The sequence below is a fragment of the Glandiceps talaboti genome, chromosome 13 (genome assembly GCF_964340395.1).
Source record: "Glandiceps talaboti chromosome 13, keGlaTala1.1, whole genome shotgun sequence".
Classification (NCBI taxonomy): Eukaryota; Metazoa; Hemichordata; class Enteropneusta; family Spengelidae; genus Glandiceps; species Glandiceps talaboti.
The window spans coordinates 20328917-20347732 of record NC_135561.1 but is presented as its reverse complement, the minus strand read 5'-3'; the positions used below and the strand labels follow the sequence as shown (position 1 = coordinate 20347732).

The following is an 18816-nucleotide window of genomic DNA, read 5'->3' as shown; positions in this document are numbered from 1 at the left end:
GAATGTCACATCTTACAGTCTATATGGTATGAATGTCATATCTTACAGTCTATATGGTATGAATGTTGTATCTTACAGTCTATATGGTATGAATGTTGTGTCTTACAGTCTATATGGTATGAATGTCTTATCTTACAGTCTATATGGTATGAATGTTGTGTCTTACAGTCTATATGGTATGAATGTTGTGTCTTACAGTCTATATGGTATGAATGTCTTATCTTACAGTCTATATGGTATGAATGTTGTATCTTACAGTCTATATGGTATGAATGTTGTATCTTACAGTCTATATGGTATGAATGTTGTGTCTTACAGTCTATATGGTATGAATGTTGTGTCTTGTCAGTCTATATGGTATGAATGTTGTGTCTTGTCAGTCTATATGGTATGAATGTTGTGTCTTACAGTCTATATGGTATGAATGTTGTGTCTTACAGTCTATATGGTATGAATGTTGTGTCTTACAGTAGTCTATATGGTATGAATGTTGTATCTTACAGTCTATATGGTATGAATGTTGTATCTTACAGTCTATATGGTATGAATGTTGTGTCTTACAGTCTATATGGTATGAATGTTGTGTCTTACAGTCTATATGGTATGAATGTTGTGTCTTACAGTAGTCTATATGGTATGAATGTTGTATCTTACAGTCTATATGGTATGAATGTTGTGTCTTACAGTCTATATGGTATGAATGTCGTATCTTACAGTCTATATGGTATGAATGTCATATCTTACAGTCTATATGGTATGAATGTTGTATCTTACAGTCTATATGGTATGAATGTTGTATCTTACAGTCTATATGGTATGAATGTCGTGTCTTACAGTCTATATGGTATGAATGTTGTATCTTACAGTCTATATGGTATGAATGTCATATCTTACAGTCTATATGGTATGAATGTCGTATCTTACAGTCTATATGGTATGAATGTCATATCTTATGTACAGTCTATATGGTATGAATGCCATATCTTACAGTCCATATGGTATGTCATATCTTACAGTCTATATGGTATGAATGTCATATCTTACAGTCTATATGGTATGAATGTTGTGTCTTACAGTCTATATGGTATGAATGCCATATCTTACAGTCTATATGGTATGAATGTCTTATCTTACAGTCTATATGGTATGTCATATCTTACAGTCTATATGGTATGAATGTCTTATCTTACAGTCTATATAGTATGAATGTCATATCTTACAGTCTATATGGTATGAATGTCATATCTTACAGTCTATATGGTATGAATGTTGTATCTTACAGTCTATATGGTATGAATGTCATATCTTACAGTCTATATGGTATGAATGTTGTATCTTACAGTCTATATGGTATGAATGTCATATCTTACAGTCTATATGGTATGAATGTCATATCTTACAGTCTATATGGTATGAATGTTGTATCTTACAGTCTATATGGTATGAATGTCATATCTTACAGTCTATATGGTATGAATGTTGTATCTTACAGTCTATATGGTATGAATGTCATATCTTACAGTCTATATGGTATGAATGTCATATCTTACAGTCTATATGGTATGAATGTTGTATCTTACAGTCTATATGGTATGAATGTCATATCTTACAGTCTATATGGTATGAATGTTGTATCTTACAGTCTATATGGTATGAATGTCTTATCTTACAGTCTATATGGTATGAATGTTGTGTCTTACAGTCTATATGGTATGAATGTCTTATCTTACAGTCTATATGGTATGAATGTTGTGTCTTACAGTCTATATGGTATGAATGTTGTATCTTACAGTCTATATGGTATGAATGTTGTGTCTTACAGTCTATATGGTATGAATGTTGTGTCTTACAGTGTCTTACAGTCTATGAAACAGTCATTAGAGTCTATATGATATGAATGTGGTATCTTACAGTCTATATGTGGTACAGTGTCATAATTATGCTGACTGTTGTTGTTTGACAATTGAATTTGAAATGAAACTTGTTGCCAATGGGTTATTTTGCTGAATTTTCTTTTCTTTGTAACTGGTGTCCCCTGTTTATTACCTCTCAAACCCAGGTTATTGTGTTTGTGTTAATAAATCACTGGTGAAGTAAACAAGGTGTGTGTATTTAGAGTACTGACTGTTTTAACATGAAAACAAAGTAAAAATGAAAATACATACAAACAACTTGTGATGATGTTAATGACATACATCCTCCAAAATCTAACAGAAAATAGAATTTGTAACTTGAAGGAGGGAGGGAGGGAGGGAGAGATCGAGATAGAAGATTGAGAGATTGAGAAAGAAAGAGAAAGACACACTCACACCCAAAAATACTTGATGACATCATAGTTATTAGAAAGCCTGATTAATTTGTGTATAAGGGTGACCCTTTTTATTTTTATGTTTCCCATCATATTTACACTTTGATTTGAATATGATAGATTGATCAGTATTATTATACAAATAAAATAGTGTACACAGGTTGGTGATGATTGTAGTTCATAATCATACTTTGAACAGTCTGGATGACTTAGAAATGAAAATTAAAATCAAAATGAAATTATGAACCAGGCTTTTTATTATTAAAGGTCAAAGGTCGTGCCTTTTAGCAATTTAGGGTGTAACTTTACAGTTGTGCTAAAATGCTATTAGTATTGGTGCTATTGTGTTATTATTTATTTTTTTGGTATTGCCTGGAAAAATCTATTCTACCATAAAGAACAACAACAATAGTAGTGAACAATTTTCAGTACTCATAGATAAAGAAATTTTCTTTTGAAGTCATAAACTAATTATGAAGGGATATATGTTTTGTAGGGATATTTTTGACCAGGTTTATAGGTGATATTAACCAAGAATGATGAACTACTATGGGTATGTAGCATATAGTCGAACCGTTTCTACAAAATACAACATTTGAGGTTCACATTGTCCATCTTCTGTACCATTTATGTCATGAAAATAAAATCAGCGTAGCTGTTTTCGACTGCTAGGTTGCTTGTCTAACTTAAGTTAGATTAATGTCTAACAGAAAATTTCATTACTTTGGCCAACACAGTACATTCCACGAAATGTCAGGTACAGTCCAATAAATCTACCTGATATAAAACCTATATATAGTTGTCAGGTGTAACAATAGTTCATACTGATCAGTCAGTGAAACAATAGACATTGGACTGATTATACTGCTACCCAGTAATAACTGTTGTATTGTGTTGAATAATACCAAACACAACAATGGCTTCCAGTAGTTGTCCATCCAATCCACCAACGTCAGCAGTTGAATGCGGACATTTTCACCTTCCATTGCACATGTTGAAGGTAAACACAGACAGGAAAATTCTGACTGCTCGGTACGAAAGTATTAACAAACAGCTGGAACTTGAAAGTGGACCAATCTGCTATGGTTTATGGAATGTGTTAGGCGTGTTGAAATTCCAACTTGGGGAGAAGTTAAAAGCTTGTGATGATTATTTTAAGAAAGTGTTAGAAGAAGATCCGTGTAATCTGAATGCTCTAGCCAACTTAGCTTACGTGTATAGGGTTCTCGGAATGACCAAGAAATCAGAAATCTACTCAAGACCACTGCAGCTCTTCTTCTCTGGTGAGTCCACTTTTTCCACTGACGAAAGACAGTCTGTTTTAGTGAGATGTATTGCTGAACAAGCCTATTCTATGGCATTTGATTGTTATGATGAAAGACCACAATCACCTCCATTGTACCAAGAGGCAAATTTTTTGTATGAATGTGCTGTCCGAGAATCTCAAAATATCACCATCTTGAAGGAGGAGAGATATAAGTGGAAGTTATTCATGGTGATTAATCATATGCGTGTTTGGATGATTAACATTGAAGAGCAAGCAAGTTATCAAGAACATAATGCAGACCAAGTCAGACTTAGACAACTGTTTGAGAAGATGTTAAATCTTCTTCAAGAGGTTCTGAGCGAGTCTTCTGACAAAAGCTATCAATCGATGAGTTGGTGTTACATTGGTAAATCGATAATGAAGGGCAAATCTTTGTTTCGAAAGAGGTCAGCATGGGTACCAAATTTTATTCAGCAACTAAAGTTGGTGGAATACTATGAAGACCCTACATGTATGAAGTGCTTTCAGAAAGCAGAATGCTTCAGTAAAATTGACTGGAAAGAACTGGCATTGATAGCAAGGAGTCTTTTTGAAGGTGATCGACTTGAAGAAGCTCTGGAGATGGTGGAAAAGTCAGTTGTAAGTAATCCTGATCAGCACACTAATTGGTATGCATATTTTGTGAGAGCCAAGATAAATTTTAAAAAGTATGAGAATGAGCAGTTCTCCAAACTTGCAGCTACAAGGGATGCAGTTATTAGAAGACCAGACAAATCTTTGTTGAGACAGGCAGAAATGGATCTTGACTGGTGTATGAATGTTATGGATCATAGAACAACAAATACATTTTTGGCTGCAAAGGTACAGCTACATTTGGGAACGACTGTACATTTCAAGACTACAGATTTCAGTTCCCAAGTAGAAGATAAAGATGCCATCATGAAGGCCCTAGAGTTGCTGTCAGCACACCCTGAAGACACTCATCCCCACAAATTGCAACTCCATGGTAATTGCTTTATGTATCTTGAGGAATACAGTCAAGCTACTGACAAGTACACACACTGCATCAATGCAGACACCAATGGGAAATATTCCTATCTTTTCTTTGCTTTACTGGTGAGTTTATTCCATCAATTACGGCAGCTTCAATCAACAGACAAACAAAGTCAACAGAAATATCATGACTATGATTATGAATTGATCAGACAAATCTGTGACCAATTTCAACAACATTACCTAAAGTATAAGAAGAGCGACATACAGAAAACTTTAGAATCCTTGGAAAATGACTTTGCAGCTGAGTTTCAGAAAGTCAACCAATATATGTTTAGAATTGAAGGAAGAACACTTCGAGAGATGCTGTGGTGATCTGTTGAAACTACCGTAAAACCAGACAAGAAATTGAAGCAGACTTTCAATTTAAGATTTAAGTAGGACAAATTTGTTACCAAATAAATGTCACCAACACATTTAATGGAGGTAGGACAAATTTGTTACCAAATAAATGTCACCAACACATTTAATGGAGGTTGTCTTGGTAGGCCTATGTGTTACTCTCATCTATGAGTAAGAGTGAGAGAGTTCGGATAAATGCCAAGTCAGTATTGATGAAATCAACACATTTTAATCTCGTTTAACATTCAAGTTTTTATTACGTTTAATAGAAATGATTGATCAAAAATGTTCAATATGGGAACACAAGTCTTTTGTCATAGGGTAAAACAATTACTGAGTAATAAAACACATTTGAAAGGCAAAGAATTAGAAAAATTGTAATACACAAATTTGGCAGATGTTGCGAAATTGTATTGCCTGTATATTTCTTAGAAAAATGACTTCATCAGAGTTGAAAAATGTTAACTTGGTGGTAAATGATAAGGAAAAGAAAGAAGCCATGTGTGATAAACATTGAATGGAAGGGAAGACTTATAGCAGTGTCCCTGAGTAATTTAATTGTAATCAGATCAGGTAATGATTGAGAAAAAAGTCTGAGAAGTTGGAAGCCTGTATCCCAATCGGATTAAAATCCGATGTGGTGAAAGCGGCTAAATGCTTTATTTACCTCTATTTCCATAGTTTTGTGTTGTTTGTTTTTGTTCCGAGTTGAAAGGGAAGGGAAGGCGGCGATCACTCAGATTGGAACAAAAACAAACGTCACAAAATGATGGAAATAGAGGTAAATAAAGCATTTAGCCGCTTTCACCACATCAGATTTTAATCAGATGGCCTGTGTCCAAACATAATACACAGTGACTGGGTACTATAAAGCATTTTGAACATGAAAGAAGTAAAAGAAAAAAAAAAAAATTGAAATTACTTGGAACATTTACATATGTACAAATTAACTAGAATATTCATTTTTTTCATGTGCTGTGCTGTTTAGTGAAATCCAGAGATAGTCATGTTTTTATTGTGTACACTTTTTAATTCACAAGGTTTTTTATTCAGGAAAATATTGCAATGTCTGTATTTTGGTGTTATAGGGGACAGCCTGTGAGGTTATACATATTTTGGCATAGTTTTTACTGCATAGTAAAAGTTATTCACAGTATTCTACTTACTGAAGCACACTTACCACCACTTGCAATTGACTGAACTCAAACCTGGTATTAAGATACAACTCATAAAAAATCCAATGACATAATTTATCATACGTATCAAAAAGTGTTCAGCAAATCCGTACTATGCAATCAACAGTTCTAATAATGCCAGAAGACAATTGTAATGTTATAGAAGACATGCATTGATATTAACATTATGCTGAATTGTGGTATTATTTCAGTATTTTTGCTGAGTAAAAAGTTTATAACTCAGCTTGTGCCACTTTTACTCATATGTGATATTTTAAACACAAGAATTCTTGGTGATTTGTTGTTCTTTTTTTGCCATACTCTAAACTGAATATTTAACCAGAAAAACTCTATAGTAATATTTACCAAGAAAATGACTTTGTCTGAAGTGACAATTTACACAGTCTTAGAAAGAACGTAATGTGTGTCTACACAAAATATTACCAAGAAAAAGTGCTTTGAGTATGCTGTAATTAAGTCTAAAATGAAAATCTACACAGAAAGTTTGAAGACTTTTATAACAAGAAAGCGTGTGGACATGGTCTAAAAATAACAGGTTATACAGAACAACTCTTGAAAAGATGTGTACAAATGATTTACCAGGAAACCTGACAATACTGTTTAAAAGTGGCCATAATGGATGACAAATGGGTACTCATTTTGGAGTTTTAATTCATAAAATAACTCTACTATATTTTAATACAATGTGAAACATTAACATATGCAAAATCCTTGTTTGTAACTCAAACAATTGTTGTGGTGTCGGTGGCCAAGTGGTTAGCCTGTACGCCTCTTACCTCTGCAGCCTGGGTTCGAACCCGCCAGGTGTTGGCTGGGTTTGATTAAATTGACCATACTGTAAGTAAGAAGAGTGTCGTTCAGTTTGACTATACCAAACAATGCAGATTTTCCCCCGGGTGCTCCGGTTTCCTCCTGTATTAACACTGAACTTTCCTCCTGTTATTGGGCAATGCCTGGTGGATGGTTAATAAATAAATAATTGCAAAACATTAACAAAATGTTTTAAATATTTCTGTACAATGACAAACTTTTTTTTAAATAGCTTTTTGTAATTTATTGATTGCGTTATAAACAGGGATGTGGTCGATGCTGTTTCACTTTGTTTTTACAAGTAAGAAATCATAGTGGGGATCCAAAATAAATACCCATTTGTCATTCATATTGACACTTCGACAGATCTACTATTGATTTTACGGAGAAAGACCTGGCAGGCTGACACCATACATCAAAATGACAGTTTTGAGTTTACACTGAAGAAGTTGTGTATTTGTATAAATTGTTTATCAAGAAATAGTTTGACCGTGGCTTAAAATTACCATTAGTATACAAGTAAATGACAATCTTTTAAAACCAATATTTGTAATGAAATTTATGACAAGTTAGACTATTTTAGACTATACTATTTTTGTTATAAGTAGCAAGGAGGTGAAATCTTATCTTTTAATTTATTTTCCTATTGTGAGTATTTCACTGGTTGACTTCCAAAATTTGGGTACAAGGTATTGTAAGTTTTACTGAGAATAAGGGAAGACAAACAGTTCTCTGTGACTTCTGACGAAAATAAAGTGAAAATAAACATTTCTTTTAAAGATTTCTGTGTACCAGGTTTGCAACATATTGAATTATTGTATATACTCCAGCAGTACATTGTAGTTACACATTATTTCTATAAATGAACTGAAAAGAGTTTAGTTTTGTTATTTTATGCAGAGTTTTGAAATCTTTCACGTTGTACGTTGATCATTTTATCTTCTCAAAATAAAAGTATGAAATGAAATTGAATGTGTTCTTGTAATGATAATGTGATGGTAGCATTTAGAATCAGATAGATTGGCTATTGCTGATTGATTGATTGATTGATTGATTGATTGTGTGTGTGTATCTGTGTGTGAGTGAGTGAGTGAGTGAGTGTGTGTGTGGATGTCTGTCTGTCTGTCTGTCTGTCTGTCTGTCTATGTCTGTCATGTCAGTCTGTGTATGTGTGTGTGTGTGTGTCTGTGTGTATATGTCAGTGTCTATGTGTGTTAATATGTGTGTGTGTAAATGTGCATGTATATAATATGTATGTACTGGGTATGTATGTATGTATGCCATTTGTGTGTATGTATGTGCCTATGTATGCATGTGTATGCATATGTAGGTATATAGGTAGGTAGAGAGGGGGGGGGGAGGGGGAGGGATGGAGGGTCCAGGGAGCCTGGATGGGCTCCTGTGTGCTTGCACACACATCATGCTATTGACTGACATTCTTATGAGAGACAAAGAAAGACGGTCACCCTGATTGAAATTTATGGTTTATTTGGAATGTACTAGCCTCACATACAGCATGACACATCTGACAATCTCTATATGGTAGCACCTTTCAATTGTGTAGAATTGAGATAAACAGAATAGAAAAGTTTTGTTAAATAGAATTTATAACCTTTGATAATTTACACAAATACACAATATTTTTACAGAGAGTTGAAGAACACAGAGACTGGTATTGATATTAGTATTCCTACGTATGAAGAGATCAGAGGTTTACTAGCTAGTACAACAGAGTACCACGTCATTGTCATATCAAAATTACACTACTTTAAAACACCAAAACACAAAGATAATGATGTGGTACAGTTTATGGTAAGTTAATTATTTCATCTCCTATGTTGTTGGCAAACAGGATGTCAATATACTTATAGAGTACAAAGTGGCCATATTGATTTGGTATTTTTTGTGGATCCAAAATAAATACCCCATGTATCAAAATTACACTATTTCAAAAACACCAAAACACATAATAGATTCGGATCTGGTCTAATTTATGCATTTTTTAGTTTGTAGACAGATACTGAGATAGTACCAGCAACTACCGGTATGTACTTTGGCACAAAACATGTTTTAACTGAAATAATTTTTGCACCAAAATAAATTAAATTTGAAAATGAAATCATTTTCATGGGTAAATTTAGAGTAACTCATACTGTAAATTTCTTGAATTCTTGAAAGTCAGAGCACGTATTTCTACTGATGCACTGAAATATGAAGTATGACGTTTCAGACTGTGCTGTAAAAGAGGCCATTGGTATAGTAATGACATGTAAAAACAGAATAAGTTAGTTTATCAATATATTAATTTTCAAAAAGTGATGTGGCTATTAGTATTAGTACACTTTCACTAAAATTGTTTATCATCCAAAATAATTGTAGTTTTGCCAAAATTTTTGTGAGCCAAAATAGATACATTTACACATAGACCCTCCACCAGCGGTCTATGATTTACAGTACATATACAAACAGAAAAGAAATCATCTTTTGCATGTCTTGCTCAAGAGACACATATTCTCAACTGCCGAGATATCTATATATTTGAATTTTCAGAAAACATGTCATTACCCCAAACACCTTTTAATGTTACAAAATCTCCAAGACCTGTTGGCAGTTCTGAGATGCATCGCATATGCATGTCTCACCATACAGTGCCATGTAATTTCTGTATGTACAGAGGGTATATGCACATACTACTCAAGGGAATGGTTGTCACCTGACCATACTCTGGGTTTACCAGTAAAATCTCTCTCTATCTTTGATGAGATTCAGTCTTTGTTCTATAAAGTCACTCATAATTAAAGAGGTTGATTTGTCATTTCATAATGAAAATATTATTATAATAAGACAGAACAAGCATGAATATAAGTAATGGTGTCTCACGCAATGCATCTTGGAACCTGAAAATTGATGATGGTAACATTGATTAGTCATGCTTCAACAAGTACAACATAGAGAAGTTGAAAATATAACAACAATGATAAAATGTTATACTTCCAGTTATAGCAAGCAGAAGGGGGTATATTATAAACCCCATTGCCATTTTCATAATTTTGAGTTTGTCATTCTGGTTGTTTTTTTCAAATCGTTTATTTTATTTATCTAGATACCTAAAAAATACAGTGACTTTGAGATACTACATAAAACCTTAGATGAACAGTATCCTGCTACAGTTCTACCAGATTTACCAAAGAAAACACTAATGATCAAAGATAGCACTGTTCAACAAAGACGACAGACATTTGAAAAGTTAATGAAATTCATTGCTGCAAATAAAAAGATTTGTGCATCTCCAACTGTGTTAGAGTTCTTAGGTAAGTTTTGATAAGTAATCTGAATAGATAAATTTTAGCAGTCATCTGGTAAGCATCTCTGATTAAAGATGCTTTTTAGAAAAAAATATTTTGTTAGGTACAATAACTTACTCATAATATTGTACACCGTGAACAGTATTGCATCACCTTTTAGCTGTATACACGATAAATCAAATATAATCAAATTGATTTTTGGGCCTGCACCCAAAAATCAGCGCCCTCAGTGGTGATCATGATTTCACCCTGTTTCTGTACTGCTTATGGATAATATCAACCACTGATTAACATGTACAATGTCTAATTATTGGTATTTTAACAATTTTCGCTCAAGATTTAAAATTGTCATTACGCTTCCTACAGATAACATTGACCACTAATTAACAGATACAATGCCTTTTCATAAGTAATTGACCAATTTGTAGTGAATGTATCTGATTATTTGATGAAAAAAAATATCCCAGTTGCAGATATAGTGCAGTTCTAAAGTGCTATGTATGTGTGCGCATGCATACATGTGTGTGTGTGTGTGTGTGCATACATGTGTGTGTGTATGTGTGTGCGTGCATGTGTGTGTGTGTGCGTGCATGTGTGTGTGTGTACATGTATGCATGTGAGTGTGTGCATGATTAGCACTGGTTGATGTCATAAAACAAGCCACAGTATTTGATATCGTAACAATTCTTTTATGGCAGGAGTTAATCCTGCAAAGTCTGGTAAATTCCGCAAAGTGACAAAGTCTACGGAAGAGATAGAAAAAGATAGAAAGAGTGAAAGCACAGGGGAAGACTCTAAAGATGAAGAGAAACTGTCTGGGTAGGTTGAAGTTGTAAAATTCTAAATCTTCATCAGCACAAGTACAGTCTGTAAGGTACCCTGAAACAGGGCGCCCTCACACATCAGTCAATTCCTTTCAGGGATAGAGCAGGCCGATGAGGGCGAGGCGAAACAATGTAGCTTAACAGTCACCACATACAAGTACAACAGTATTCAAAACTTCAATAATTGTTGTAACTCAGGTTAAGTGAATGTATTTGCTTTCAAATTGGTGAAATGGTGTTTTAGGACATGTCAGGTGCACTTCATGTTAGTGGACCAGGACAGTGCTAGGGCAAGTTAGACAGTATATGCACTTGTAATAAGTCATCTGGTGAGCCACTCATGTTGTTGTAGATGTTGTTGACACCTTTCACTACAGCTGAATATAGAAATGTTACCTCTGTAGGAACGAATACTACCCAGCTAACTCATTTGTATAATGTATTCACAGTGTGTGTGGGAGTTTTTTCTGTAAAAAAAACTGTTTCATATATTCAATTAAAATAAATCTAGTATGGAAATAAGTACATTCACAGTAAAACTTTAATTTTTTAGGGGGTGGGGATGGGGTGATGGGGGGGGGGGGAGGTCGCTGTTTCATATAACTCTTGGTGATGTACATCCTGAAGTGACAGTGTAAAAAGATAGCATCTTTTTGTTGTGGATCAAAATGATAAGAAATGGGACTTTTATTTTAGAAGTTACAATGTGTATTTTTGTTTCTTTGTAGAAAACTTAAAAAAACTAAGAGTGATTTATTTGGAGATGATGAAGTTGACAACGACGCTGACTTATTTGGTGATACAAAGACATCAGAAACAGATGATATCTTTACATCCGTTGACAAAGTAACAAGTGAAAAAGGTCAGTAGATACTTCAAGTATTATCAGTATCAATGAGGTAGTGTGGGGTTGAAAGTGTGTGAGTGACACATAGAGTTAAATCTGATGAAAAAGAACAGATAATGAGATTGATGAAGGTATGAGTGTCCAGGATGACTGCATGCATGTCAAGAAATTAAAGTTTTGGAAATTTTGTTTGAAAAGAGTGATTGGGTGATGGACAGTCAAGGGAAAAAAATCAGATGTAAATTGGTTGAAAAATGGTGACTGTGTCTGTATTGTTTGTCAAAGGTCCATTTAATAATTTTGAAATGCAAAAATATACTGATTCACTTTATCAATTTCCTATAGGAATGAAAAAAAAAAAAATATTGACACACCATATTGCCCCATATACATTCCCCATTTTGCCAGGACACTAGTTCTTGGCCAATGACAATTAGCCTATTTTCCACTGCTTAATTTCTGTGCATGATTGGTACTGATTGGTCATTCTGTCAGTCCATTGCATGATTGATTCTGATTGGTCATTCTGTCAGTCCATTGCATGATTGGTACTGATTGGTCATTCTGTCAGTCCATTGCATGATTGATACTGATTGGTCATTCTGTCAGTCCATTGCATGATTGATACTGATTAGTCATTCTGTCAGTCCATTGCATGATTGGTACTGATTGGTCATTCTGTCAGTCCATTGCATGATTGATACTGATTGGTCATTCTGTCAGTCCATTGCATGATTGATACTGATTGGTCATTCTGTCAGCCCATTGCATGATTGATTCTGATTGGTCATTCTGTCAGTCCATTGCATTATTGATACTGATTGGTCATTCTGTCATTCCATTGCATGATTGATACTGATTGGTCATTCTGTCAATCCATTGCATGATTGATACTGATTGGTCATTCTGTCAGTCCATTGCATGATTGATTCTGATTGGTCATTCTGTCAGTCCATTGCATGATTGATACTGATTGGTCATTCTGTCATTCCATTGCATGATTGATACTGATTGGTCATTCTGTCAGTCCATTGCATGATTGATACTGATTGGTCATTCTGTCAGTCCATTGCATTATTGATTCTGATTGGTCATTCTGTCAGTCCATTGCATTATTGATTCTGATTGGTCATTCTGTCAGTCCATTGCATGATTGATACTGATTGGTCATTCTGTCAGTCCATTGCATGATTGATTCTGATTGGTCATTCTGTCAATCCATTGCATTATTGATTCTGATTGGTCATTCTGTCAGTCCATTGCATGATTGATACTGATTGGTCATTCTGTCAGTCCATTGCATGATTGATTCTGATTGGTCATTCTGTCAATCCATTGCATGATTGATTCTGATTGGTCATTCTGTCAGTCCATTGCAAGATTGGTACTGATTGGTCATTCTGTCAGTCCATTGCATGATTGATTCTGATTGGTCATTCTGTCAATCCATTGCATGATTGATACTGATTGGTCATTCTGTCAGTCCATTGCATGATTGATTCTGATTGGTCATTCTGTCAGGCCATGGTTGTATATATATTGGTAGACACTAAATCTAATATATTAGATGTGGTGTTTGTTCATGGATACAAGATTTATTTGGTAGTTTTACTACCAAATGAACAAAAGAAACAGGTATTTTAGAATATCAGGATTTATTTTTCCCCCGAATGAGAAGATTGTCCTGACAGACTACAAGGTGAGTCTTGATATTCTTTATTATCACACTTTGACCATTGGTGGCGCTCTACTAAATGAATTAGCCAGTCAACATCACATCAAGTTCTGTGATAATGCTTCGTTTCTCACCAACTGCTATCAACATATTGCCATTATTGTGATTTGGAAATACAATGGTGAAACTAAACCAACCAGTACATATACAATGTAACTCCCTATCTGATATGTATACTTAACTTGATAGTTAATAATTTTAACTCAGAGAGTGGACACTCATGAGCTGATTTTAACTCCAGTGTTTTATAAATCATTGTAGTCAACCGCAAAAGTTGATTTAGTGGAAATATTATTACTTTTCTTTTTTTTCCTGATTCTTATATCACCATAATTTGACAAAACGCTATTTCTTTACAAATTTCAGAAACACACATTTAGATAGTAGTGTACAGTTATTAAAATACTATTTATCTGAACATGGTGGGAAGACCAAAATTTGTTGAGAAAAGTTCATCATTTAGACCTCAGATGGTTACCCAAGGGATGATTGCACAATGTCACACAAGTTCAATAAAAAGAACTTCATTCATTTGGAGAGGAGGGGGTCTGGCATCAATGCAATTGCTGAACTTCATTTTCACACTTCTAACCAAATTTTGATAACTTTCACGTCTTCAATGATAACAGCTTCTGTACTTACTACTGGGATGTTGATAAGTTGATTAAAATTTACTCCGAAAGTGATATACAGTGCTGGGTTACTAGTTAGTATTTGATGTGTTTACCATATTTTTACCCGATAGTTTTAGATAACTGGATGTAGTTTTGAAGACATGGAGACATAAAGGAGGTGAGTAACAATTCTGGATGTTGCAACTTATCTCCACTACTCTGGATGTGTTAATCTTGTTTATTTGATTTTCAGGAATATTTTGTAGAAAATGTCATTAAAAGGATGACAGAAAAAAGTTTTATTTTGTGTATCAATGGAAAACTGTGCCTTGGCTTGTGAGAATAATGAATATAAAGTGATTGTTGACCCCCTCTCTAGTATAAAATACCTATATGCTGACATGACAAACATCTCTTTGTCTTCCCTCCCCCGCTCCCACCACATTGCAAGCTGCCCACATTCCACATGATTCTCTGAAGTAGCATTTACATGTACAGTTGACAGACTTTATTGCAAGATGAATAATAAATAACAGGTAAATAAAAAACCTGGCACAACAAATATATGAAACGGAGAACTGCAGGTTTCAGTGTTCTAAGCAAACACTATACATATGTACACCCACCCACCAACCCACACCCACACACACCCACACACCCACGCATGCATGCACGCACGCACGCACACACGCACGCATGCACGCACACACACACAGACACACAGACACACACACACGCACACACACACACACACACATGTTCATTAGCATGGGGAAATAAAATGATACAAATTAAAACTTTAATTACATTTCCTAATTGGATTTCTGACTCGATAACATTTTTATTTGCACAAAAAAGTATGCGACTTCTACGTTCTGTGACATATGGAAATTTCTCTGAGAATAAAAAAATTAAAATCAAACATCAGTTTGGTTACATTCTGATGAAATACTAGTACTAGTATGGAAAAGATTCTCCAAAAGAGACAACCCCTTTGAGGATCAACAACCTTACTATGACGGTAATTCCTACCTCCATGGAGAGAACCAGGTCGAGCAAGAGATATAGAGAACCAGGTCTAGCAAGAGATATAGAGAACCAGGTCTAGCAAGAGATATAGAGAACCAGGTCTAGCAAGAGATATAGAGAACCAGGTCTAGCAAGAGATTTAGAGAACCAGCTCTAGCAAGAGATATAGAGATGAAGCTCTAGCAAGAGATATAGAGATGAAGCTCTAGCAAGAGATATAGAGAACCAGGTCTAGCAAGAGATATAGAGAACCAGCTCTAGCAAGAGATATAGAGAACCAGCTCTAGCAAGAGATATAGAGATGAAGGTCTAACACCCTAAAATGTAACACATATAGCACACCAAAAACTTTGGATTTCAGATTATTGCAAAGCCTTTGGTTTTGAGTATGTTATGTTTGAACTTTTTTGATATTTATGGTTGATGTGGCAATAAGTACAGTACCACTAATACTGATATCTGATTATGTCTTCGATCAAATCAATGGTATCAATGACCGGGATTGATGAGTCTACAACGTACTCTGCAGCATACATGTATGTCCAACATCATAAAAAATTGCGTGAACACAGAAGTGTTTGTTTTGTAAATTTATTTTATTTATAATTAGTTTGATGCGCGTAGTCGAGAGATCGAGAGAGATCGAGAGAGATCGCGATCGAGAGATCGAGAGCACTAACTGGTACTAGTGCCAGTAGTGGTAGTGTTAGCTTTGTTTTAATTCAAGTGCATAAGCTCTGGAAACATGCGCTAGATGCTAACTCCGAAACATATCTTCAAGTTCATAATTATGTCGGATAGGGTGCATCATTTACATCAATGCACTACATTTCTTAAGAATATTTGTTCTAATATATCAACATTTCTTATCAACATGTGATGTTTTACATGGGAGCGCATTGATGACTTCCTTCTCTGGCTCAATATTCACATGAATTTGATCGTTCAAACAAATAGTCAACGAGTTCGGTAGGGTTTATGTGCCAATAAACGAGGGGGCGTACCGAACGAGTTGTCTATCTTACTTATACTACGGCGTGATTGGCTCAAAGAGATCTTTTGAAATTTTTTATCCAAAAGGGTAATTTTTGGCTACAAATGTTGCAAGTGTTGTTCGTTTGTGCGCCTTTTTTATTCTCGACATTTCCCCCTAGGGCTCTCTGGCTCCGTCGACAACACATCACGACAAACAAATTTGTTTTTTTTTGGAAACATGGATTCAGACGAAAATTCATTCGATCTAATAAAATCGTTTGGGACGATATCGCAACTAGATTCCGGGCTAGATTTACTACGAAAAGAATCACTGTGCAATCCTTCAGTCACATCAAACGACAGATTTTCAACACCATTGTCCAAATTCGAAGAGCCTGGACTTAGAGAAAGTACGACAGCGAACACACAAAGCCACAAACTGGACCGCATCGCTTTACACCGAGTGAAAGTCATGGCGGGAACTCCAGATTGACACGTTGACGGACACATATTACCCAGTTGCATCTTTATATTCAGCGGCAGTCCTGCTTACAGACGGTGCACGAGTCTGTATTACTGACGACTCTATTGTCAGAATCGAGTCCCGGATTACTCCGTATGCAAGCAGGACTAAGTCAGCGGTTGCTGTATGTCTGGAACTTTGTAGTTCACATCGCGATCTATGTTTTTTGCTTCGCTGTCTCACGGGAAAGCAGTGATCACCCCGGGACAGCAAAATCGAAAACAAGCGCCTAATGAAATAAAGGTAAATGAAAATAAAGAAACCGAGCGGCTTTCACCACATCAGATTTTAACTCGATGGCTAAGGCTAGCCTACTCGACGTCTCAGGATTACGTCACTTCTACGGTGGTGTATTTTTCTTTTCATAATCTCTGAATATTTTGGCCAATTTCATCTCAAAATCTTTACACTTAGTGACAGTCACAGATCTCCCTTTGTTTTTTGTCGTCAACTTTCGTTTGTCATGTTTGACCTCTACTACAGGAATTGTTGTAACCATTCCATGTTCTTGAAGGTATTTAAAAAGATACAAACGTCTGTGACCTTCTTGTACAAACCATTTGTCACCACATCGAGAGACTTTGATACGTGGGATATCTTGCTCCGATAGTCTGCCGTATAGAAAGTCTTCGAACGTATCAATGAGTCTACAACCATTTTTAAATTTGTGATCAATTGTACTCTGCATATATCGTATGTCAGATGGCCTCAAGTACAGTGCCGTATTACTATCCATTTGTCAAATAATGAATTCACCGACTTTATTACCAAAATGGACAGTTTCTTTAAAATTGCAAAAGTTAAAAAAAAACACCGTGTGAACAGCAAGATGACCACTTCAACGTTTAAGTCAAATGTGGTGATTTCGTATATTTTGCCTCGATAAATTAACCTTTGAGCAACACGTAATTTTACGTACATATATTCTATTGCATGGAGTGTTGTTAACTTTAATGTTGCTCTTTGCTTGCTAGATTTGAAATGACGCGTTTCAGCTGACGTCGTTGCTTTTTATAGACGTCACGTCACGTAAAAAACGACGTAAAAAAACGACGTCACGTCAACTCTACAGCATGTCGACGAAGCTTAAATCTGATTGGCTGTTAGTTTTGATGATGACACGCATGCGCAGACCCTTTTGAAGGGTTAAACGATTTTATAAAGTTACGTACTAGTCTAGTCTTTATAATTTGTATTTCCCTGACTGATCTATATAAATTACATGAATGCACCAACGTAACGGGAACAGTGCGTGAGTGCATATTTTACAGTACAAGGTATGTTCAAAAGCTGGCTCGGATTGGTTGGACAACCTTAGATAAAATCTGATGTATTGAAAGATGTCCTATTCACCTCTACGTGTTGTGACATTTGTTTTGTTATGGGTGATCGCCGCTATCCCACATGCACAATGGAAAGACATCAAGCCGCTAGCCGCTTTAAACACATCAAATTTTAATCAGATTGGACAGCAATATGCCCGAGCTATATTCTTAGATTTTTTCAACCTCAGTCTCCACCATATATCCAAATTAACACAATATTTCAAAAAACTCCCTTGATTTTCATTTTATTTATATATATTTGAGATTTTAGCTGATCACGAGTAATTTATCGTTCGTGAAGTAAGTTTAGCATGGTCATGATATGATTACATTCCACGTACGTACGTACGTACGTACGTGTACGTTTCCGACCGATACATTTGTCGGAACGATTTATCGTCGATCGAGTTCACCGATGTAATGGGTCGTGATAGTTTTTAGCCAATCACAAATGATTTGCCTGTTGAGATTGTAACTTTGTACTTGACGTGATCGATGAATGCTTGTCACGAAGAATATCTTTAATTGGCTAGATTTTCATCGGAATCTCTGATGTCAGGGACCGTTACAATTTTAACCAATCACAAACAGCTTTCGTGTACCACATTGTCATGATTGTAGCACTTCAAAGTGTTCAATTCACGTCATGAGATGTTTACCTGT

The 18816-nt window shown here is 35.3% G+C and overlaps 2 protein-coding genes and 1 long non-coding RNA gene across 3 annotated transcripts in view; all 3 read left to right on the top strand.

The window, feature by feature from the left end:
* The window catches only part of LOC144445026 (uncharacterized), a 290502-nt gene that overhangs the window by 3090 nt on the left and 268596 nt on the right, over positions 1 to 18816 (top strand). The window contains exons 2-5 of the mRNA XM_078134578.1: positions 8626 to 8788; positions 10080 to 10287; positions 10980 to 11094; positions 11834 to 11967. Coding sequence (XP_077990704.1) covers positions 8626 to 8788; positions 10080 to 10287; positions 10980 to 11094; positions 11834 to 11967 — 620 coding nt within the window. The remainder of the gene's footprint in view (positions 1 to 8625; positions 8789 to 10079; positions 10288 to 10979; positions 11095 to 11833; positions 11968 to 18816) is intronic.
* Positions 3225 to 4943, top strand: LOC144444854 (tetratricopeptide repeat protein 22-like). Its single transcript, XM_078134405.1, has one exon. The coding sequence runs from the start codon at positions 3225 to 3227 to the stop codon at positions 4941 to 4943; it is 1719 nt and encodes a 572-aa protein (XP_077990531.1).
* LOC144444149 (uncharacterized) overlaps positions 14415 to 18816 on the top strand; it is a 136303-nt gene continuing 131901 nt past the window's right edge. Inside the window, exon 1 of the long non-coding RNA XR_013481826.1 lies at positions 14415 to 14479. This is a non-coding gene — a long non-coding RNA (uncharacterized LOC144444149). The remainder of the gene's footprint in view (positions 14480 to 18816) is intronic.

What these genes read in the sequence shown, in the direction of transcription:
- LOC144444854 (XM_078134405.1), top strand. Translation starts at nt 3,225, where the DNA reads ATGGCTTCCAGTAGTTGTCCATCCAATCCACCAACGTCAGCAGTTGAA.